The sequence below is a fragment of the Trachurus japonicus genome, chromosome 14, assembly GCF_045865225.1.
Source record: "Trachurus japonicus isolate A0001 chromosome 14, Traja_1.0".
NCBI lineage: Eukaryota > Metazoa > Chordata > Actinopteri > Carangiformes > Carangidae > Trachurus > Trachurus japonicus.
The window spans coordinates 28,685,764-28,707,982 of record NC_140920.1 but is presented as its reverse complement, the minus strand read 5'-3'; the positions used below and the strand labels follow the sequence as shown (position 1 = coordinate 28,707,982).

The following is a 22,219-nucleotide window of genomic DNA, read 5'->3' as shown; positions in this document are numbered from 1 at the left end:
TAGGCCGTAGGAGTGAATGAATGCTTAATTTAACAGACTGATAGTCTGTGGGTAACTGCAGCGATACAATGGGACACAATGGCCATCGTGCACAATGTGAAAAGCACGGACCTGAGCCTATTGACTGAAAAAATCCAGTCATGGGACCCCTCACGGAAAACTTGATACATCACAGAGTTATATTTGAGATGCGGTGTAATTCCAGGATTGCGCTCTCCGCTGAAAGACTGCGCCCTCGCCCCTCCTCCTGAATTATTAGCAACATGACGACGTCTGTCAACCGTGCAGCCGTGTTCAGTTTGTTGTATAAATATAAAAAATTAAGCATCGCTAAAATGTACAGTGGCTTGTAACGCTCACTGTGTCAGCATTAATACAACATCTAAAACAAGCGCCAGGGAGGGAAATAATCAACCTACAAGTGGAGATACAAGACAGACTGCACTCAGTGATGATGTCAACCATCACATGTAACATCCTGCTAACAGGTTAGCATCCTATTCACAGTGGCTGTCAGCACCGGCTGGGATCGGCTGATCAGGAATTCCTCCAGGTGACAGGTGTAGGCAGTGCTGGCTCTTCTCCCTGCCTACACCTGCTGGAATGCAATGGGCTCTATGCACAGCTCCACTACTTCCTCAACTTCATGCTGCTCCTTTGTTTCCTGTCTTACATTATTGGACAAGCTGATTAATCCAGGTGTGTCTGACCATTGTGACTACTCAGACACACCTGGATTAATCAGCTTGTCCAATAATGTAAGACAGGAAACAAAGGAGCAGCATTAAAGGTATAATGTGTAGGAATTCCCCTCATCTAGCGGTGCGGTTGCATATCTGAACGTATTCTTGATGTTGCATTCACGTGAAATCGGGCAGACGTCAGACAGACAACAGACGCTGCATGTAACAGGATAAACAAGCGTCTATGTAAACAAGTGGTCCGCCAGCAGGCAGGCGTGACAATGTGTTGTCATGGTGATGTCGTATTGTTTTACCGTCTTTCTCTCGTCGAGTAAAATGACATCCGGTTGGTTCGCCGACGGCCGTCTGCCTGACTGCACCTGAATGCAACACCAGTGCCTCCGTCCTTCCTCACACTACACAGTGGTGACAGTTTTAACAGGCCGAGCCCACAGCTCCGCTCAGTTTCTATGGTTACCTACGGTCACGCTGCCACTCGACGTAAAACATGGCGATGCAACATGGCAGCCAAGGTTCAGTGCGTCGCCCACTTATGTATTTGTAACGACTTGTAACAACTCATTCTAAGGTACCAGAAAGCTTTCATTTGTATGCGGGTGTGATTCGACTTCAGTGAAATACGTATTTATGAAAGCAATATTTTATTTTTGCTAATAAAAAGCCAAATAAGTTACATACAGGGGCTTTAAGTTCAGGAAGTAGTAGAGCTGTGCATGGAGCCCATTGAAAAAGAAACTGGCTGCTCATTTCTCCAGCCCAGGTCGGCCTGTTGAGGGAGGCAGTGAGGGCGCCTTGTCAAAACAGATGGAAACACGAGGCCAAGAGGGTGAGCTGCATGGGCCTCCCCTGGCGCAGCATCTCTGTTATCTGTTTGTCTGACATGCCACACATGCTGGATGTCCAGATGAATCGGAGCGAGCGCCGTGGCGTCAGCTTAAAGGAGCTCTAATAGGATGGCAGCGGGGGCTAATTCACTCGCTCTGCTGTTTTTTTTTTTTCTCTTTTTTTTGGGGGGGGGGGGACTCAAATGCTCGAATTGGAGCTGCTACCGCAAAAGAAAAAAAAAATCTGTGTTAAATCGCGCCACAGTCAGTGCCAGAATTAGCTCCTCGCCACACTCTGCACAGATGGCATCAGCGGCACTCGTTGCAAATGCTTCACATTCTAGTCCAGGCTGCCTGACCCCTTCCTTAATCCTAATTAGGAATGCAATTTCCACACGGGGCGTTTTTGAAGCATGATGAAAATAAACATTTGTGTGAGTGCGGCTCTGGGTTGTAAGACAGTGTTATTACCTGACTCCTGTCCTGACAGCGTTTTAAGGTGAGACACTACAGGTGAAAAGGCTACAGATATCACCATGAAACTTCTCAAGTTTATCACTTACATAAGACAATTATTTCTTGTATTACAAGTTTTGTCAAATTTGATGTTTAAATACGTAAATGAGGCAATATCTAATGAAATATGCACTAATTTGCATATACTTCCTGAACAGAAATCTGAACAATGGATAAAGCTACTTTCAAAATTCTTGTTTTATTTTGTTGACGTATTTGAGTCAGAAATTTTTACAGAGGGGATTTTGGATATCTCTTTTTATCACTCTGTAAATGAGAAAACACTGTCCCTAGCCCTGAAAAAAAAATCAAATTTCACCATGTTTTTAGGGATAAAATGTTGTATATATCAGTTTGTGAATGATATATCAACAATCCCCTCTGCAAAAACCTTGAGAATATAGAAAGGAATAAAACTGGAAGGTTTGGTGTCTGTAAGTGCTGCTGAAGTGGAGATTTCTGGCTCAGAGTCTGAGGAAAAACTCATTGAGAAAACGGCCAAAAGGCTTAAAATTCCATAGATTGTAATTGTCAATCGTAATTGATTGAAAATGATCATTTTTGGAGCCCAGATCACGGAAGTGAGAGAGAGCTTTACAACGACACTTGACAAAAGAAGACAAAATGAAGTTTAATGTGGATTTTCTACCATTTCTTTCAACTATTCTGAAGGAAGACATGTTAAGGAAGCAAAATCTCAAAATCGATCAATCAGTGCAGGAAAAAAACAATGTTTTTGCCTGTAGTTTCTCGCCTTAAAGTGATCACTGGAGCGGGGTTTATAAAGGACTACAGCTACTGTGCTCTAACCTATATCCCCCCCTCTGTCCACAATGAACTGGTCACATAATAATGCATGGTGGTAAATCCCTGGATAACACTCTGCTGCCTGTCCCCTCTGCCACAGACACCAAAACCTCCCCCACCCAATGCACTCACACTCACACACACATTTGGATTCTCAGCAGAAAAATCAGTCTTCCCATTAGCATGACACAAGGATTAACCAATAATGCCTCTACATCATGTAAAGATATGGATATGGTCACATCTTCAGATATCGGGCTAATCTGGTTGCTGGGACACCGACGTGGGTGTTTTTTTGACCAGCCAGCACTTCCTTTACCTAATAATGCCCTGTTTGGCCGGGCCACTGACAGAGAGATATGGGGGGGTTGGGGGGTGCAGCTGAGCCACGCTGCCACAGCCTGCAGAGATAAGCGCTCATTGTTGAGTGCGTGGACGGTGAGCGTAGCTGACCACGATGAGCTAAGGCTTAACTGACAACCGAACAATAACACAACAGCACACAGCACAGACGTGTTGACTCAACAGGTCCAAAATGTTTAATCTGCCTCACTTCCTGCATGCTCCAAGGATGGCGGGCCGCAGAGCTGAAAAGAGCTCCGCTGATAGGCTGCTTTTCACCGCGCGGCCTTTAGGGACGTTCACCTCACACACCGCTCTGCTAACTTTTAGGTTTGGTGTACGCTTCCCCCTGCACGCATCTACAGCAAGGGCAGAAGCTCCGTGTGTTTTGAAGGGATAGTTCAGGTTATGTCATGTTGGGTTGTACTGAAAATAGTGCTTAAAGGGATAGTTCAGTTTTTTTGAAGTGGGGTTGTATGAGGTACAAATGGCCACTAAGTATAATATCTGCAGTAGAATCATTGTGTTTTAGCCGCCTATGAGAAGTTCAAGAGAACTTTCTACTCCAGATATTATACTTAGTGCCAATTTGTACCTCATACAACCCCACATCAAAAAACATGAACTATCCCTTTAAAGTTTTTCTATGGTATGTATTCAGATCTGTGGCTCATTTGTGGGCTAAAACCATATGATTGTTGCATTTTTCTTTTGGATAGTTTGTGTTATCAAGGTGACAAACCCAAGCGGTCCAAAACTGTAAACAAATGACATGTGCGAACCAGCTGTCCTCTCATTGGTCAGAAAGTTAACCTGAGGAAAACCATGGAACATCAGCAGCGTGGGTGGCTATAGCTTGTTTATCTGATTACATACATACGTTGATGGAAGACCACCCCCTCTTGGCGGTCTCAGCCTGTTTGTTTTATTCACCATCCGAGCATGACTGCTGTGTTCACAACGAAACAAACGGATCTTTGGGGTTAAACGCTCCCTGTTTCAGAACAACTGCAGCAAACGAGCCACATCTGAATACACCCTCCAACAGATATTGGATTGTTTCAGTGGGTGTTTTTCAAGAGTCTAAAACATGTTTTCTTCTGCTGGCCCACATCAGCACACTGCTCTGTTAGTGTAATACTGTGTTGTGCTGCTTCTATTGACTGGCAGCACACTGATTTAAATCATTGATGCCTCTGCTCTGCCTTGCAGTGGAATTTCTCCCCGTGGCCACTCACAGTATTGCAATGAAAAATCCCCAGTGGCCTAAAAAGAACTTTCCCCACCGAGCACAGCAGTGAAAGAGACGCCTGTGAAAGTGACAGACACCTCCAGCTGTTAATCTTTGTATTGTAGTGTTTGTGCTGTTTTGAGCCAAGGAGTTTTAATCTTTGTAAAAGTTTCCCAAGGCTCAGAAAAGACCCACAACAGAGACATTTTACTTCAGGATTTTTTGTTTTGACTCCAAGAGGTATCTTGGTACTTATTATTATAATGTCTGGATTCACTGATATGACACTTGGTGAATTTTCATAACTATGCATTTATGGACTTACTATGGTATGTCCTTTAACTTGTCATTCTGCTCTCTGTGATGTGTGTGAGGATGCTCCATGATAAACACACATCACAGTGAGTGTCCTTCAGTCCAGTTAGTGTGTCTGTGACAAACTACATGTGGCTGAGTTTGGCTGAAATAAAAGAAATTCACTTTCACTAATTCATGCCAATTTTATTTAATATTAAATACCATTAAGTGTTTAACTGTGACTACATAAATGAATACATGATTTGTATTTTTTAACTGACATGCTGTGTGAATATAGTTTTAAATATAAAAAGTAAAGGCCTCATAAAGCCTTCAGGATAATTTTATCTGACAAGTTCTAATCTGTCACATGCAACATTCATTTCTTATTAAAAATGCACATGACAGAAACTTAATTCCCACCAGATTATGATGCATTGTGTGGAATCCAATGATTTGAAGCACTGGAGTTTTGAACTGAACTAATTTTCTTAACTGAACTCTCACCATGAATTAACCACAATATGACCAGGGTTAGAACCATCTTAGCTTTAACATTATCATCATGTTTGTTGGTGTTGCCATTTCTACAACTCCATGTTTCAAGTCTTATAGAAGCCTCATGACTCTCCATGAAGTCTGTGGCATAGCATTCATGAACGTGCAGCTGATACATGATGGTAGTGACACTACGGCACAGTTGGCCGCGTGACGTGGAAGTAACCCGGAAGCCACAGACTTGTTTTTGGCGCGTATGCCACTCTGTTAGAACTGGCTGGATGCCATCCAGATCTCATACATCCATGACTATGCATGACCTCACACAACTGCACATTAAACAACCCAGCTACAGTATGCCTTAATGCCTCCGAGTCTGCACTGGCTTCATTGTGATGAAATTACTCGGGCAAGAATCTGGCTATACGGTATGTATCACCACACAGGCAACGGTATAATTATTGTGTGCCACAATCTTCGTAAAAACTGTCTAAATTGGATTTAGGAACAAATTCGTTTGGTCAGTAAAACGTTAAAAAATGTTTTAAAAAAATGTCAATCATCTTATTTTGTCCACGAACCAAAGAGATACTCAGTATATTGTCATAAAGGAACAAAGAAACCAGAAATATTCACACAGGAACGCCACTCAGTATCCAGGGTTGAATGGAGAACTCGATTTTTCTCCTTTTCTGTGAGTGCATTTTGTGACTATTGGTGTGTTTTGTTGTTCTTTAAGACTGACTCTGATGACGGCTCCTCAGTCTCTTATTAGGCTCAATATTTATATTGTAGCTATGCATTTCTGATTTGTTTAATTGATTATGTAATGTGCAATGCTGATTTATTGACTCTGTGATTTTATTATTTCTTTCTTTTTGTACAGAGTCTGCTTGTCATTGGCAGGTCTTGCTGTTCAGGTCATGTGACCTCCTACCTGCTCACACTGAGCAGCTGTCTGCAATTACTTAACTGTGAACTGAGACTGACAAACATTTCACTTTTGTCCTGACGAAGGCCAGTTTGGCTGAAACGCGTTGACTCGCTTTTAATAGATTAGCCATGTACCAATAAAGGCATTTTAATTGGTCGTACCCTCACGAGTGCCTCGGTTTTCTGTCTGCAACTCAGAAATATTCACATTGAAGAAGCTGAAATCAGAGAATTTGGACTTTTTTTCTTAAAAAAAACTTTCCAAACCGATTATTCGATTATCAAAATAGTTGACTATTAATTTAATGATCGATTAGCCTATTGTGTGATTAATCGATAAATTATTCCAGCTCCAATGTAAATAGTGCTTTGAATATCGGTACAGTATTGCGAAATGAAATATTGCGATATTTCAGTATATCGAATTGATATTTTCTTAGAAATTACACCAAAGAACTAAACACGAACTTCAACCGACCAATGTAACTGTGCATTAAACACACACAACAAGAGTGTAGGTCAAAAGCACTCGGGACCTGGACTGTGTGGCTTCAGGTTTGCGCCAGTGGGAAGCTCATAAAGTCCTGATGATCGAAGCTCCCAGCAGCGAGGAGATGCTATCAGCTGTCAAACAGCAGGCCCAGGACGGAAACCAGCACCAAGTCTATTGCTGTTCCCTGCTAATAAGTAGCCTTTGTTTTATAGAACAAAAACCATACTGTGCATGTTGGGCAGGAGGGGTCAGTTAGCTGAATATTGACACACACGATGTGTCTGATCACTGATGGAGACAGCAACTTCAGAAGGCTCCAGATTTCACAGCGCTTCACACAGCTTTTTGTTTACCAAGCGCCTTGGGTATTTTGAAAGGCGCTATATAAAAACAAGTTATAATCATTGTTATTATGAACTGATGACTCATAACAAATCTGTTGACATCCACATGCCATTCCAGTTAACTGTTTTCCACGAGCTGGAGGCTGCACAGAGATCAGTAGGAGTCTGTAGTTTAAGTACAGTGCTCAGCGAACAAACGCATGCTGTTTTAGGAAATACAATCTACAGGAGAGTTTCAGAGAAGTCTAGCTGATGCTGTGGGTGTGTGTGGTCCTGCAGAGAGTCCAGGGTCAAACACGGCCGCAGCAAAAAGATTTACTCTTTGACAAAGATTTCCTTTAAACGAGCCCCTCGCAAACTATGGCAACTGGCCTGCATGTTGTATAATGCTGTGGAAAGCAATTCTGACTGTCTCATTGTTCCTTACTAAGCACTAACTGTGGAGTACATGAGGAGGAGTGGGTGGGTGAGGAGGGTGAGGTCGGGTATGTGGGGGACGACTGGTCACAGGTGACCTGAGCTTTGACAGGCTGCAGGGGTGGAGGGGCCTTGGGGGGGGGGGGGGGGTTGGAGGTCACTTGATGCCCCCGTCTTTTCAACACAGGACTTTAAATGGAGAAAGTGCTGCTACCGGGACATCATCGTTTACTACGACACATAACTTTCTCCTGTGTGTTTGTTTAGAAGCCTTTTTCTGGTTTCTGTGCAAACTTATGGGAGTTTGTATTGGAAAGAGCTGAAATGGCAAACTGCATGACTTCACACAAGTTAATAAGAAGGTTTTTGTTTATTTCAATCTCTAAAATAAACCCAGTAACCTCATTAAAAAGGGTGGAGACGCTGCTCTCATACACTGAAAACAAATACATAAATGGGAATAAATCATGACTCTATACTCATTTAAGAGACAGTTGTGTATGAACCAGCCGTTTGAAAAAAAGAAATACCCAAAACAAATATTGAGACATCCAAGTATGCAGTTTTCAAATTGGAATTTGCCAACAAGCAGCCTCCTCAGACAACAAATGTGCATAAAGGCACTCTAGACTCAAATAGTTTGCACAGGCAGGCTGAACCGTGGAACCAGGAATGTCACTTCAACAACAGCTGGGAGCAGGGAAACCATCTGAGCAGCAGGAGACCCCCACCACCCCACCGCCCCACCACCACCCCACCACCGACCCCCACCCTCCCTGCTGAAGCCACCCTGCCATCACCTGCTTAGGGGAGGAATCCTTGATGGGTTTCCGTGGGAAATACCGGACAAAGGTCTTAGACGGCACCGACGACCGCCCGCCCGTTTGCCACCCATTTTGTTTCCCAGGCTGTTACGTAACCTGGGTCGCCATGACCACGGCCGCACAGGAAGTAAAGGTGTGTAGCTGACTGTGCCGAGTTCCAGCGCGAACCTCCTCGTCCCGGGGAAACAATGGCTGAGATCCAAAGAGCTTTCGTGGTAAGAATAGCAGACAGCTGGCAGCCGCGGTCACCTGCTGGCTCTGCTTACGTCACACATAGCTGCCCGGTGGCCGTCTGTGTGCCCCGGCGTACATGTGCTCTCACTGTTCAATATCACGTTCATTACACCACACCGACACCGGGGGATGTAAACATGTTTGCTTTGAATGCAGGAATGTTTTCATGTGCTTTACTCTACACACTGTTAAGCTGCATGTAGTGTAAATCACTGATAACTCCCTATAGCAGGTTGCTGGACACCAGTTCGTCAGACGTTCTTGATACGTGGCTGAATGTGATGTCAGACGTTGACAGTTTGTTATTTTTAAATCCTGTTAAGAGCCATCAAATGTGTTACACCGACGCCATCTGGATACATTAAAAATACATATAATAATACATTCTGTCCACGGATAAAGCCCATCATTTGCTTAATGTCATTATGTCTAGTCGCCAATGTTGGCTTTTGACATTAACCTGATTTTTTAAATTTAGAACCAAAGTTTAACATCTGTCTAATGTCGGAGTCGTTCACTGATGTACATTAACGCCCAGTGCAGGCTGGGGATTCTATCTCTTCTGCTGCCTTCACTGGCCAGCTTTTGCCCCTGGAATATCCAGTACTGAAGAGTCAACCTAGAACTAGTCCACCCAGAAAACCACTGATTAACACACACCAGGCTCAGTCTGCTATGGGCTGTCAGAACCAACTTCGCTATTCGGACAGAATTCAAATTATTTTAATAAATGAGAACATTTGAAGGTGGAAACTGACATTCGAATGCGTGCCTTCCGCAACAACACAAATTTACTGCGATCCGTTGCACCCCTACTTATAATATTTTGATTTCCCTTGTTTTATATTGAGCTGGTAAAACTTAAGTGTGTTGCAAATGTTACATAACAGATTTGGTTGGAATGCCCTTTAGAGGATGTGGGACGTAATATTAAGCTGGTATGATGAGCTAAAAAAAGAAAAACATTAAACATTTGAATATAATGTGAATATTTAACATAAGAAGCATTAGAAATTGGAATCTGATTTGGGGGGAAGATGGACAGCCCTAGTGTCAGCGCTGAAAGGGTTTGTCCTGTTGGTAATAACTGTTATACTTGGATCTGACTCAGATGTGACTCCAACTAGAATACCAGCACATCACAGCAGAGCTCATCCCTGACCGCCGAGCTAAGCTTCTCACTGCACAACATCACCACGCTAACAATCGCCCCAAAGGAAGCCGCCCACAGATGTGAACACTGATGATCTTGAGCGTTGATGATCAGAGATAAAACTGTACAGTCGCTCAGTTCTGCATGAGTGGCTCTGGGAGAGAGGGGGAGGACGGAGGGGTGGTTGGTTACACTGAGCGGCGGGTGGACCGAGGCTGCTCAGAGATACAGGGTCCCTCTGAAAGTGTGAGGGGGAAAAGCTCATAAAACCATAAGATCATTGTTCTAGCTCAGACCAGACTGTGCCAGAATGAGCGGCTGCGAGGGAGCTGCCGGTTCAGCTCTAGGGTGGGGATGTAGGGGTTGCTAGTCTGTTGTATGTTTTTCTTCTTGTTCACCTCTCCCAAAGCACACACGCATTTCCAGGCCCATGTGTGTGTGTGTGTGTGTGCACCATAAACTTTACCGCCGCCTACTAAATGGCTTTTGTTCTTGTGTTTTCTGCTGTTGTTTTTTATTTTCTCTATAAATTATTTGTTGACTCTTTGCTTTTGTATGTTGAATATTTTAGGAACTGCACATCTGCGCTCTCTGTATTCTCTGAGTCCAAGAGAATAACTCTGTTTTTAGACTCGGGCCAGAGGACAAGCAGCAGACTCAAACTAATCAAGAAGTAGCCTAAGCCTCACACCTTTCCTCTTAGCAAAGTGTTTTTCTGATGTATAAAGGCAAGACATCTCCAACAGGTTCATTTAAAGAGGAACTATGCAAGATTTTTACCTTAATCTAACAGCTTCACAGTAATTGTGATGGTTACATGACTTGTTACAGGGAGAATGGAGGCTCTCTGTCTTCTACCTAGCGTCTCTTGGCCAAAAACCAAGATCAGAGCCTCCGACCCGCTGTCCCAGATCTGGTCTCGCCAGAAAAAGAAATGCATGTGGCCGAGGGGGGAGGGAGGAGGGTTAGCGGTGAGTTAACAGTGAAAATATGCACAAAGTGTAAGGGGTGAGTAGGTAGGTAGGTAGGTAGGTAGCTCCGTAGAGAAAAAAGAGACCAAAACAGAGAAAAAGCGTCCGGACCTGCATAGTTCCCCTTTAAAGAGAAACCATGCAGGATTATTCCCGTGGTTATGCTACATTTTTAGCTTAATTAAAAAGGTCTGGAGTAATTGTGATAGTTAACTACACGACTTGTGACTTGTTACGAGTGAGAATGGAGGCTCTCTGCCTTCACCTGGCGTCTCATGGCTGAAAACCAACCTTGCAACATCAGTGTAGTACCTGGCCACCGCCCCAGTGTTAAGACCACACAAACATACACGTCGTAACATCGTATATGTTAAACAACTTCTCCACTGCTCCAGGTATTGATCTTTAGACGGCTTTGTTGTAAACAAATGCACATGCCAAGATTGTCCAGAATCTTTGATACTATCTATCTCTCAGGTCCACTCTTAAATGGAACAAACTGGTTTGTGGGTAACATAGGCATCAGGTTTAGTTTGTAAACAGGAATGAAAGATGGTGTCTCTGCTCTCTAGATTTTCTTCTTTTTTTCTGTTCATCAACAGCAGTCATGCTAAACTGGTGGAGACATTTCAAAAATGATCAGTGTTAAACTGAAGCTTTACACATGGAGTGTGACTCCAATAAGGTGTTCTTTAAATAATTCTGATTTGAGCTTTTATGTGACTTCACTGTGAAAAGTCACGGGATAAAATAAAAAAACAAGAGAATGCAGCCTGACTGTGGATTTCATTATAATGTCTCCAACAGCATTCATGGCTCATTACAATGACAGCCATTTATGTCCTGGAAAATCCCTCATAACAAAGCCATTTGATAACAGCGGGTTCTTTTAAGGTTACCTTTTAAGGTATGATTGTGACCATTGTAGAAATATGTTAATCTGACTGTGGAATGGGACCAGTCTTGTGAAAGGAAATGGTGGAGTAGATAACATGGTCATTTTGGGCATGAGGATGTTAGGTTTAATTTTGACAAACTGACAATTAAGTACAATTACAACCTGAATGGGGAAAAAAAATCAGGAAATCCCAGAACACAGTTGGGCTGTGGAATATTCACAGACTCATCCTGTTTTGACTCACTTTACTGGCCACTTTCTCGTTTTCCATCATTTAGTCCAGGTCAGTATTTGTGTATATATATCTAAATACTGTGCCTGACAGCCTTGGTAATGTCAACAGTTCATTTAGCTCTCCTTGGAGGGTCTGTGGCTAAAATTATAGGACAGCCTCAACTTAATACTTGCAGTCAGTGATCATCTTTGAGGATCTGGCCTGGCCATTTAGAGTGACCAGTTAAAATGATGGCAGGAGTCTGGACAAACCACTGAGTCACGGTGAAATCCACCCAAATTGCTTCCTCCTTCCTTCCCCTCTGTTGCTCTCTATGACACGTACTGTAAATCGAGCAGGCGCACATGCAAAGCCCCCAATTGGAGCTCAGACAGGGGCCAGCCACCATGTTACAAACTCGTCGCCTATGTCTGGCATCCTGACAAATATCTGAGGCACTCACTTATCCAGAGTATGCCCTCACACACATGTGGCAACAGAGCTGTGTGTGTGTGTGTGTGGAGCTCATGCTCTGGTCTGGATCACCGGCAGAGCCTAAAAAGCACGGACAGTGCAGGTACTCCTGATCTTTTCTGACAGAATCAGGAAATTCCATTAATGCTTCCCAGTTATCAACAATGTCAGCTCTCTTTAAGGATTTATTCCCGTTCCATCCGACGACTCTTTGTGTAACGGTAGACCCTCACATAGACGAAGAGCTCTCAGCTGTAGCTCTTCATGATCATCTTGTTATTTGGACTTTTACCTCGTTATTTTTGGCAGAAAGCCGCTCTTCTATGAGATCAATACCATTGAGATGGGATCTATGCCGTTTGGATGACTTTCTGCCAAAAGAGCTACCAATTCCCGTTCAATCTCAACATATTTACCACTAAATAAGCCCATGAGGGACAGGCCCCACACCATATGGCCGCAGTCTGGTTACAATCTGCCTACTCTATCTGTCCAGTCAGCTGAATGAATAGACACTGAGCGCCTCATGGTACTGGTCTCTACAGCAGCAGAGCTGTTGGTCATAGACACAACATGTATGATGGTCTGTGCTGTTAATGGATGGTTCGTTAGTTTATGTTAGTCACAGGAAAACCAGCAATTTCATATTAAAAAAAGAATATTTATACATGGATGACTATTCAATTAAATGATAACGAATGAAATGGGTGTTCTATTTTTATTTAATCTAAAGTATGTGTTAATGGATCAGTAGTTCATTTATATGACTTTATTCACAGATGAAAAGTTAATTATACTGTTATATCATTGCAGTTAATTTATTTTATCCAAGTCCTCTATGGAATTCCATTTTCTGTGACTGGTCCTCCATAAGTTAGGTGAGAAGATCGAATGAAGCCACAGCCAGCAGATTATTTTAACATTAAGACAGGAAACCACTGTCAAAGCTAATGAGGTTACCAACACCTCTGAGGCTCATTAATTAACACGTTTGATGAATCTGTACAATTTGTCATTTTACTACGGGGTGAGGTGTCAAAGTACATTTTCTAGGAATTTAACACGGTAGCAATGAAATATTCCACCAAACAGCCTCCAACGGAGAATTGTTGTTTTTAACGCTTTGTTTTTTGTGCAGATAAAAGGAACAAGGGAAGACAAAATATATTTTTAGTTGAAACAGGAAAAGCCTCCTGTTCTGTGATGTGTCGTCTCACAAACAGTCAAAGTGACATCTGACTGACATCAGGCTCAAACTCACATCTCCAAACTAATTTGATTCAAACCTGTGATGTGCTGAAGCTATACCCACACATACAATATGTGAACAACAAGAAACATGCTGCATCAGCGCTGCTCTCCGTCTCTCCTACACACACACACACACATAGAGAGAGAGAGGAGTTAATCATCACTAATAACTCGTCTGGATGAGCACCAAGATTTCTGTGTCACGTCTTACCCCGAGCTCTCTGAAATCCCTTCTCTGCAAACCATCCTAGTGCCAAGTATGGAAACCAAGACTGGGCCCAGGCTTTGATGTGGACTTTTAACCTCGAAAGAAAATGATCAGGGTTTTTCCAATTGAAAGCATGTTAGAGATGTAGTTTCAGAACTTATACTCAGCAGCCCTCGCCCCTCGGCCCTTGCGCAGTCTAAAAACCGCCAGGCTCTCCAGCATGTAATGAATAATTTCCTCATTTTATTCATTTTTTAAGTCGGGAACATGAAGGTCCAGGTCTTGCTCGCTGACCGAGCCCTGTCCATCCATCACATCTCTGCTCACATTTAGTGTCCTCGTCCTTGGAGAAGTCTGGATTTACCCCCAAACAAAAAGCATGAGCTCCTGAACTTTAGTTTTTAAAGTAATTGTTATCTGTATATAATATTTATATACATTTCGGCAGCCAGTAATAGGCCAGTCAGTTCTAGACCTATAGGTTATTCATGAGTGGAGTCAAGTAAAACATTTTATTTAGAATTTTATATTTTGCATTGATGGAATGTCAGTGCTTAATAAATATTTTCATAATTTTGTAATTTAAATTATAATTTATGTAAATTATAGTGAGGTAAGTACACAGTCAAAGCCATAAACACAATTGTATTAAAAATTGGCATAATCATTTCTTTCGGTGTTTCGGTTTTCGGCCTCTCATTTTCGGTTTCATTTCTGTGCATCCCTAGTTTCAAGAAATCAGCTGTTCCATGCTTTTTATTTTGTCTGACATCTCTACTATCTCCACAGTAGCACGGCTGGCAGGAGCCCGGAGGGGGCAGGAGGAGGTGTGGAAACCCCCTCATAATGACATGCTACCAGATGTAAGAAACTGAAATCAGCTCCGAGCACAACTGCTCCTGATTAACAGGGAGGACGGGCGTTCTTGTGGTAATAATAGCAGTGTCTTATTTGCAGCATCACTGTTGATCACTCACTCACACACAGTCTAGATAAGATCTGCTCTCATCCAGGCTGTGTGAGCTGTTCTCTTATCTCCTGACTGAAATGAAATGACTATTTTCATAAACATCATCAGACCAGGACACTGCAAAAAAATAAAACAATCTATACTGACATCAGCCAAAAGGCATTTACTCTATTTTCCTCTACCTGCTTGAGAGGCTATACTATATGTTCACCGTATGTGCTGGACCTGGGGTCTTGTCTCCAAGGCAACGCATATACAAACACCGCTGTGCAGCTCGCCCTAATATCTTCTTATTATCATGCCGATGTGTCATCAGATGAGTCGAATTCCACTTCGCTGCTTCTTCAATATAATCCACACACTGAGATTTAGAATAGACGAAGATTAAAGAGGAAAACAACAAACTCCACATCTCATTTCAGAAGAACAGATCAGACGGATCGTACAGTCACTCCTCTTCGACAATCATCTTTAATGTTGTTGTTTTTACCCAGTGAGAACTTTATACAGTCTCGCTGCTTTTATTTCTGCTCCATCACTGAAACTTAAAAGCCTGTCTGCTGTCCCCACGCTGAGAAGCTTTTAGACACATTTGGAGTTGATTTTAATATTTTAGTTTGATATCAGGGCTTTACTTTGGGTCTGGTTCCTGCCATTTATTAGTCCAGGAAATCCCTATGTGACCTGACAGGCTGCACTGTGATGGTGTTGTCATATTAATTCACATTTGATACCAAAAAAAAAAAAATCTCAAAAGAACAAACTTAATCTGCTTTATATAAGTTTTGCTCCCAATCGTTGTCATAGTATGTTTTTGATGGGTCGGGGGGTGTGCTTCAGACTGAGCTATGATCAGACACCTGAGGTTGTCCGATGACTCTGCCTTGTGGCTATTTTTAGACGGTAATTGCCCCTTTGTTTCAGCCTGGTAAACAAAAGATGAATCCAGAGCGATTATCTGGTTATGACTCTCAGTGGGAGCGCAGCCTCCGGCTTTTTCCTCTCTGACCGACAGCGGCTCAGCCACATGTAGTTCGCTGCCTGTGTGCCATGTCGTTAAAGAAACCCCCCTAATTATTTTGCTAAGCTGACAGCATCCCGATGTTTGATCGATGGCGGTCTCTTTTGACCTATCGCTCCACTCCGTCAGTATCCAGTGAACACACAAGCAGGGAGAGAGAGAAGGGGGGGGGGGCGTTATGGTTCTCTGTCTCTCTCTCCCTCTGGGCACCATGTGACCGCCACAGATAAAGATCATCAAACAGGAAACGATTCATGTGCTGCCCTGAGCTACGGCACCCTGCACCGAGGGCTCTTAGGACTTATCCTGTTGATCTAGAGGAGTCTAAACACACAATAATAATATCTCGTCAAAGCAAACAACCACTTTAGTTGCTCCACAATTGGTGAGGAGCCATCATTTCCAAAAGTACATTATCTTAAACAGGATGACAATTAACCCATTTTCATGTGCAGCCTCCCATCCAGACCTCTGGCTACTGGTCTAATGTTGAACCACGGCCTCACAAGAATCATTATGATGTTTTCCTACATAGTTTGTAGCTGGCGTGTAGGCGTGTAGGCCTACTGCCTGGATGGCGGCTCTAGTTCACGGCTCCTGCACATGGCTCTCTTATTGACATTTGAAGCACGCACATGCCGTTACCATTTCTGGAATGTGAATATATTAGTGTTTGCCTTTCAACCTCAGCCACTGTTGTGGGTTCCTGCCATGAATTTTTTTTTTTTTTTTTTTTTTTAAAGCCGGCGCTGAATCCTTCTGTGTGTCGAGTTGAAATGGATTTCTGTCTGGGGAGATGTGTCGTCACACCCAGCTTTTTTAAACTATAGCAACACTGCTGCAGTTTTCTTCACTACCCCCCCCCCGCCCCGCCCCCCTCCCTCTCGCCTCTGACTTCAGCCAACTCATCAACAGGGGTCCCTTTTATCTTCGAGGAAAACAGGTGGTTATGAGTCACAGGCGCATACGATGAGAAGGATTCTCCCTCCATGTGTTTTCTATCTGGAATGCCGCATTTGCCGACGTGCTCGCTCAGGTTTTTTGGGGAGGGACGCGGGCGGATATTTCTGGTGACGCCTGCTGCAACGCCACTGCAAACACCACCACCCACTCCTGCTCAGCTGTTTGGGATCATTCCACAGCGAGGGTGGGGGGGAGGAGGGCATGTGCCGCTTTTGACTTTATCCCATTGGAGGGACTGTTGTCGCACAGACATCCACGTGGATTTAAAGATGATTACAAAATTTTGATTTCATAGGGAGCACCGGTAATTACACAACTCCCTGTTAGGCCGCAAAACATGAGCGAGCGCTGGATTCCTTCCTGCCGTCACATTTGAGCTGAGAATGACAGCCATGATATGTGTTTCGCCACTAACACCTCTCACCGAGGGGTGAAAAAGTCCTGACATGTTAGACAACAAATTCTGAGCGGCGAGAGACTCCTTCCTGTGTTCATCTGTCCTTGTTTCATTCTGCCGTTTACTGTCTCCACAGTCAGACTGTATGTGATTTGCCCGTGGGGGCTGTACATGCCATTCAGAGAGTGCTTCAAACATTTGCTCGCAAAGCACTGGGTGGGTAGAGGGAAACATCCCACCACGACATGCAGCACCTTCCGAGGGGAGCCATTACCAGCAGTCATCTCGGGTTGACTCCGCCGACCAACCACGTGAAAAAGGACCGATGCTCGGCTTGAGTTTAGACAAATATGGCCTCTCCGCATGAGCATGGCAACTATGTGTGAGTTAGGGGGGGATCAGCAGAAGGGGAGGCTCAACAACAAGCCAGTGGAAGGATCTCTTCCATATCTTATCCATTCAGATGAAGCGGGGCCTCCAATTGGATTAGACGTCCATGAGAGGAAACAATGACGACGTCAAAGTCATGAAAATGTCAGGAAGCGTGACAGCTGATTAATTGTGATTGGGAAAAAAAAGAAAGAAATCCAGTAATAAGGTCTCAGAATGCGCAGATGTCTGCAGGTGTTTCTTATAAATGTCAAAGCCGTGATCTCAACGTTTATATTTTCTCAGCACTAATCCACTTTGAGCATCTTCCAAGCTCTCGCATATCTCCGCCGTGCTCTTGGCAGGAGGCTTCTGGCAGATGTCCTCTTAAAAAACAGTATACCGTACTGCTTTCTTTGGAACATTTTTAAGTGAAATGGCTCAGGTGAGGCCAACAATGAAAAATGTCAATGCATTCCATTAGATCAGATTGGAAGGCCCCCGCTGTAAGCATGTGCACTTAAAATAACAATGGCTCTCGTCTTTGGCCGCGCTGACAGATGACTGGGCTGATATCTGCGGCTAAGTTGAGTCGCGCTGTGTTTAGCCCTTCACTTGGAATGGCTGGAGCTCCGCGGCCATTAAGATGATAGCCACCCGAAGAATGCCATGAATTGAAAATAACAAGCACCTTTCACGGACAGAAATAACACAAGAGTGTGACCTGCAGAATGAGAACTCACTCACTCACTCCTCTCTGAGACTCTCACACCGCTCCATGAAACTTCAAACGCTAAATCGGGAAGCAGACCTATTCCAAAATACAAGAAACATTCAAATTACAGTCAGTGCCTATTAGTAACCACAGCCTATCAGCACAAATTAGTAATTCATGACACAGCTTGTGGCCAGCTTCAGTCAGGCCAGATCTGTCCTGTTTCTAAAGACGGCGGTAGCGCTGGCTGGGAGCCAGTCGGCCACATGGCTAAGCCCTGTCCAGCCAAGACAAAAGAAATTCTTAAATCTTTGCCATTTCACTGCCCCCTCCTGAAAATGTCAATTGTGCTTCTATCATGCCCTGTTACAAATTCACTCAGGGGAACATCATAAAGAGTATAGGCTACTGACTTTGAAATGTAGCCTATCGTTCAGAAGGGGAAAGCAAAAAAAAAAACTGAACACAATCCTGAGAGAGACAGCAGCAGATTTCAAACAAGCTCCACTGCTATTCCTAATTAAAGCAAAGAGAGAGAAAAAGGCCAATTCACACATCTGAGAGATCACACGAGGTTCTTATGCATGTGCTTCCTTTTGATCTGCATGTCTCTCCTCTCACACCTTTGCTTAATCTATGTCCAAGGGGGAATGAGAGAAAAACACAGTCCACCTCTAATCATGTCAAGCTGCTGCACCCAAAACTCACTTATTCATGCAGCCAGAAAAAACTACCAGGCCTATAAAGTAGCCTACTTTGTGGTGAAGATAACTTGAATCTTGAATCACTAAATCAAGTTTTTTTTAATGACTTCATGAAATAAAGCTGGGGCTCAGACCATTACAACAAAAATACTAAACAACCATTGCTTCATTATATCATTAACCTACTTTTTAACCTGAAGCAATAGGCTACTAAATTCCATGTGTGTAAATTATAACTTGACATTTTATAGCTAATAATAGATGACATTTAAATAAAGTTTGGGAGCAGTTGAAGAATGTTTATCAAAATAAAAGTACCAATACATCACATAGCCTCCTACAGTATGGTTTAACAGGTACTAGTAGCTATAATAAAAACAAATTACTACAATTCTTAACCACATGTCGCAGTCTGATTTATCTTTGCCCTTCCGCCAAAATGAATTGACTCGACATTAACAGTGCGCGGAGGGATTTCCAGTTTTCCACCCCGTGAATAAATGTGTAAGTTTTTCACAGCCTGGCTCTTACAGGTGTGCTCCCCCACCGCCTGAAACCACATCGAGTCCTTCCACGCGGTGCTGTGTGTGTGTGTGTGTATGTGTGGAGTGGAGGGGGCACTGAGGCGAATCGATTTTCCAATGGCTGTTTCTGTTTATCAGCTCGGTTAGAAAGGGTCCAGCAGCAGCAGCAGCGGGAGGAGGAGGAGAGGGAGGGGAGGGAGGAGGAGAGGGAGGGAGGAGGGGGCAGAGGACGCTCTCGCTGGCCGGGCTGCTGGCTCCTCCCGCGGGCAGCCTGCTCTGTTCCACCGCAGCAAAGAAAAACCGTTATCTCGCATCACTACTTCCAACATCTCTGCCACCACCGCGCCTCCAAACCCGCGTTAAATAGTTAACGGCAGCGGCTTGAAAACTGCCGTTATTTATATTTAATACACCCTGACAAAGTAGAGTTTCTCTTGCTGAACTAGACAGGCTGAAACTTTTTCCCAAAGTGAGCCCCCGTCAAAAACGTGGTGGCTTCACCAGTGGATTCACAGATGTGCCGCTGACTGAACTGAAGCAGGAGCGGAAAATACAACTTGCCGTGGTCTATGAGGCAGTTTGTTTTCCATACAACAACATTATATCGTTAAAAACATCAGCGGAGCCGTGAATCTGGTCCGCGGTAGCTGTTTGAATCCATCGCTCGACCCGCCAGTCACACTGGCAACAATTTGTGTCAAAAATGGCGACTATGTTTTTCACTTCATTAAGAGAAGTAATGAGAGTATTGACTTCACGTCGGGAGGACTGGACTGTCAGTCCGTCAGGAGTTTACCGCGAGTTGCGTCCACACAGAGCTACTTCACAGCCCCAGTCTCATTTCCACCACACGTTGGTGTAAAACCTCGACCGATACAGAAGTAGAAAAAAGAGAGAAATATTTGATAGCCACGGACCTCAGGGAAAGAGCAGGCAAGCAGCAGCCGGTTAAAAATGATTTTTGTACTTACAGTGAGTTGAGAGGAGAGTCAGGAGGCAAGCCAGACGTGCTTTCGCCATCTTGGAGTCGATGCAATGCTCGGTGTGACTGGCCGTACATGCGCAAAGTAGCTTAAAGAGCTTTGGTGTCGATGGAGAGAGGGAGAGAGACGTAGGCAGACACTGGGAGAGAGAGGGGGAGCGAGGGAGAGAGGGAGGGGTGTCCATTATATTGGGTTTCCATAGCTACCGAAAGCATCACTCACACGGACAGTAATTTATAGTTGACACGGTGTGGGAGGCTTTTTACTCCGTGGCCTTAGACTATAGGTGGGGAGCAGCTGGGAGCTGAGATAGGGAAACCAGCAGCCTCCAGTCTGACGGTGTGTGTGTGCTGTGGGGTGGAAGAGGTGAGCAACAAAGTGCAGCCTGTTAACACACACACCACATTCCCCAGTTTCCCTCAGTAACAGGCTATGGAGTGGGGGGGTGAATTGTCAAAACGCAGTATGACAGTCTATAGGTGAGCTGAATAAGTGGAAAACAAGATGCAAGCTTTGTCAGTAAGAATATTGCTAGGTCAGGGGTGTCAAACTCATTTTAGTTCAGGGGCCACATACAGTGCAATTTGATCTGAAGTGGGCGGACCAGTGAAATAACAGCATAATAACCTATAAATAACAAGAACTCTTACATTTTTTCCAATTTTTTTTAGTGCAAAGAGGTAGCCTAAGCCTGTGCGTTATTAACATGTTTTACTTTTACAAAACATTATGAACAACCTAAGATTTATTGAGAAAAATATGTATAATTGCACTAATATTATGCCTATTTTGTAATTTTCACACTTGACAAATTCATCCTGTGGGCCGAATTGGACCTTCTGGTGAGCCTGTTTTGGCCCATGGGCCGTATGTTTGATGCCACGGTAACACTTTATAATAAGTACTCACTATTAAGTATTAGTTAAGCATGAATAAATACTGAATTCTTCATTTATAATGCATGAATACTCATTATTATATAGTTAATAAATACAGTTTGTGCTTATCATTTTTCATCAATTTTTTACTGTGTTTATAAACTATATACTAATGAGTATTCATGTGTTATAAATGATGAATTCAGTATTTGATGCTTAACTAATGCCTAATAGTGTGTACTTATTATAAAGTGTTACCGACACCCCTGCTATAGATCCAAGTTGTCGGCTCCTATACAGTAAAATAACTGCAGAAAGGTTTGGGGCTCTTGCACAGCACATAAACCATCCACATGTACTTTATTCTTGTCATGCACCATAGGCCATTTCAGCCTCCATAGAAATATGTAATACGGTACAAGTAAAGCTGGGCCCCCTGCCTGTCTACTGAGACCAATAGCACACGTCCCTCTTTCAATAAAATATTCACTTACTATTTTTTCACCGACTGTAAATCATGGCCATGTGGAGGAGTGTATAGGTCTGCTCATATGTCGGGTCCTGGTGACAGGCGCTCCCGCCACATCAGCCCACAGCTCTCCTGCCGTATTCACCTGATAGAATGACCGCCGAGTCCCGTCTTTGTCACAGCAGATATGGTTTGCGCTGCATGCCTCCAGTTCTACTGACATTCATTGCTTACATCAAGCAGTTTTCTCCCTCTGGAGCCCTGTTATAACTCTGTGATGACAGCAATGCAGCCTGGAATATAAATGCTACTCAAACCATGCCTGTGACATGCTGGCCAAACAGCTCCACATAAGGTTTTACCTTAGTGTATCAAGCACTACATCTGTAAAAGTCTATTCTGACATGATTGCGCCACTCACTGCATACTTAATTAATACAGTAATTATGTCTAAATATAGAAGTATGTCTAATTATGCTGGCATGTATATGAATGTGTTACGTAACACATGTAAATATGTAACACAAGAGATTCTAATGTGAATCAGGTGTGGTTGTTTTCACCACCACTGCTGCCTTGAGACTCTGCTTTTC

The 22,219-nt window shown here is 43.5% G+C and overlaps 1 protein-coding gene across 1 annotated transcript in view; it reads right to left on the bottom strand.

Annotated features, from left to right (window-relative positions):
• Window positions 1-20,440, bottom strand: part of jam3b (junctional adhesion molecule 3b) — a 39,189-nt gene extending 18,749 nt beyond the window's left edge. The window contains exon 1 of the mRNA XM_085798726.1: window positions 20,268-20,440. Coding sequence (XP_085654852.1) covers window positions 20,268-20,316 — 49 coding nt within the window. The 5' untranslated portion in view covers window positions 20,317-20,440. The remainder of the gene's footprint in view (window positions 1-20,267) is intronic.
• Window positions 20,441-22,219: the final 1,779 nt, after the last annotated feature.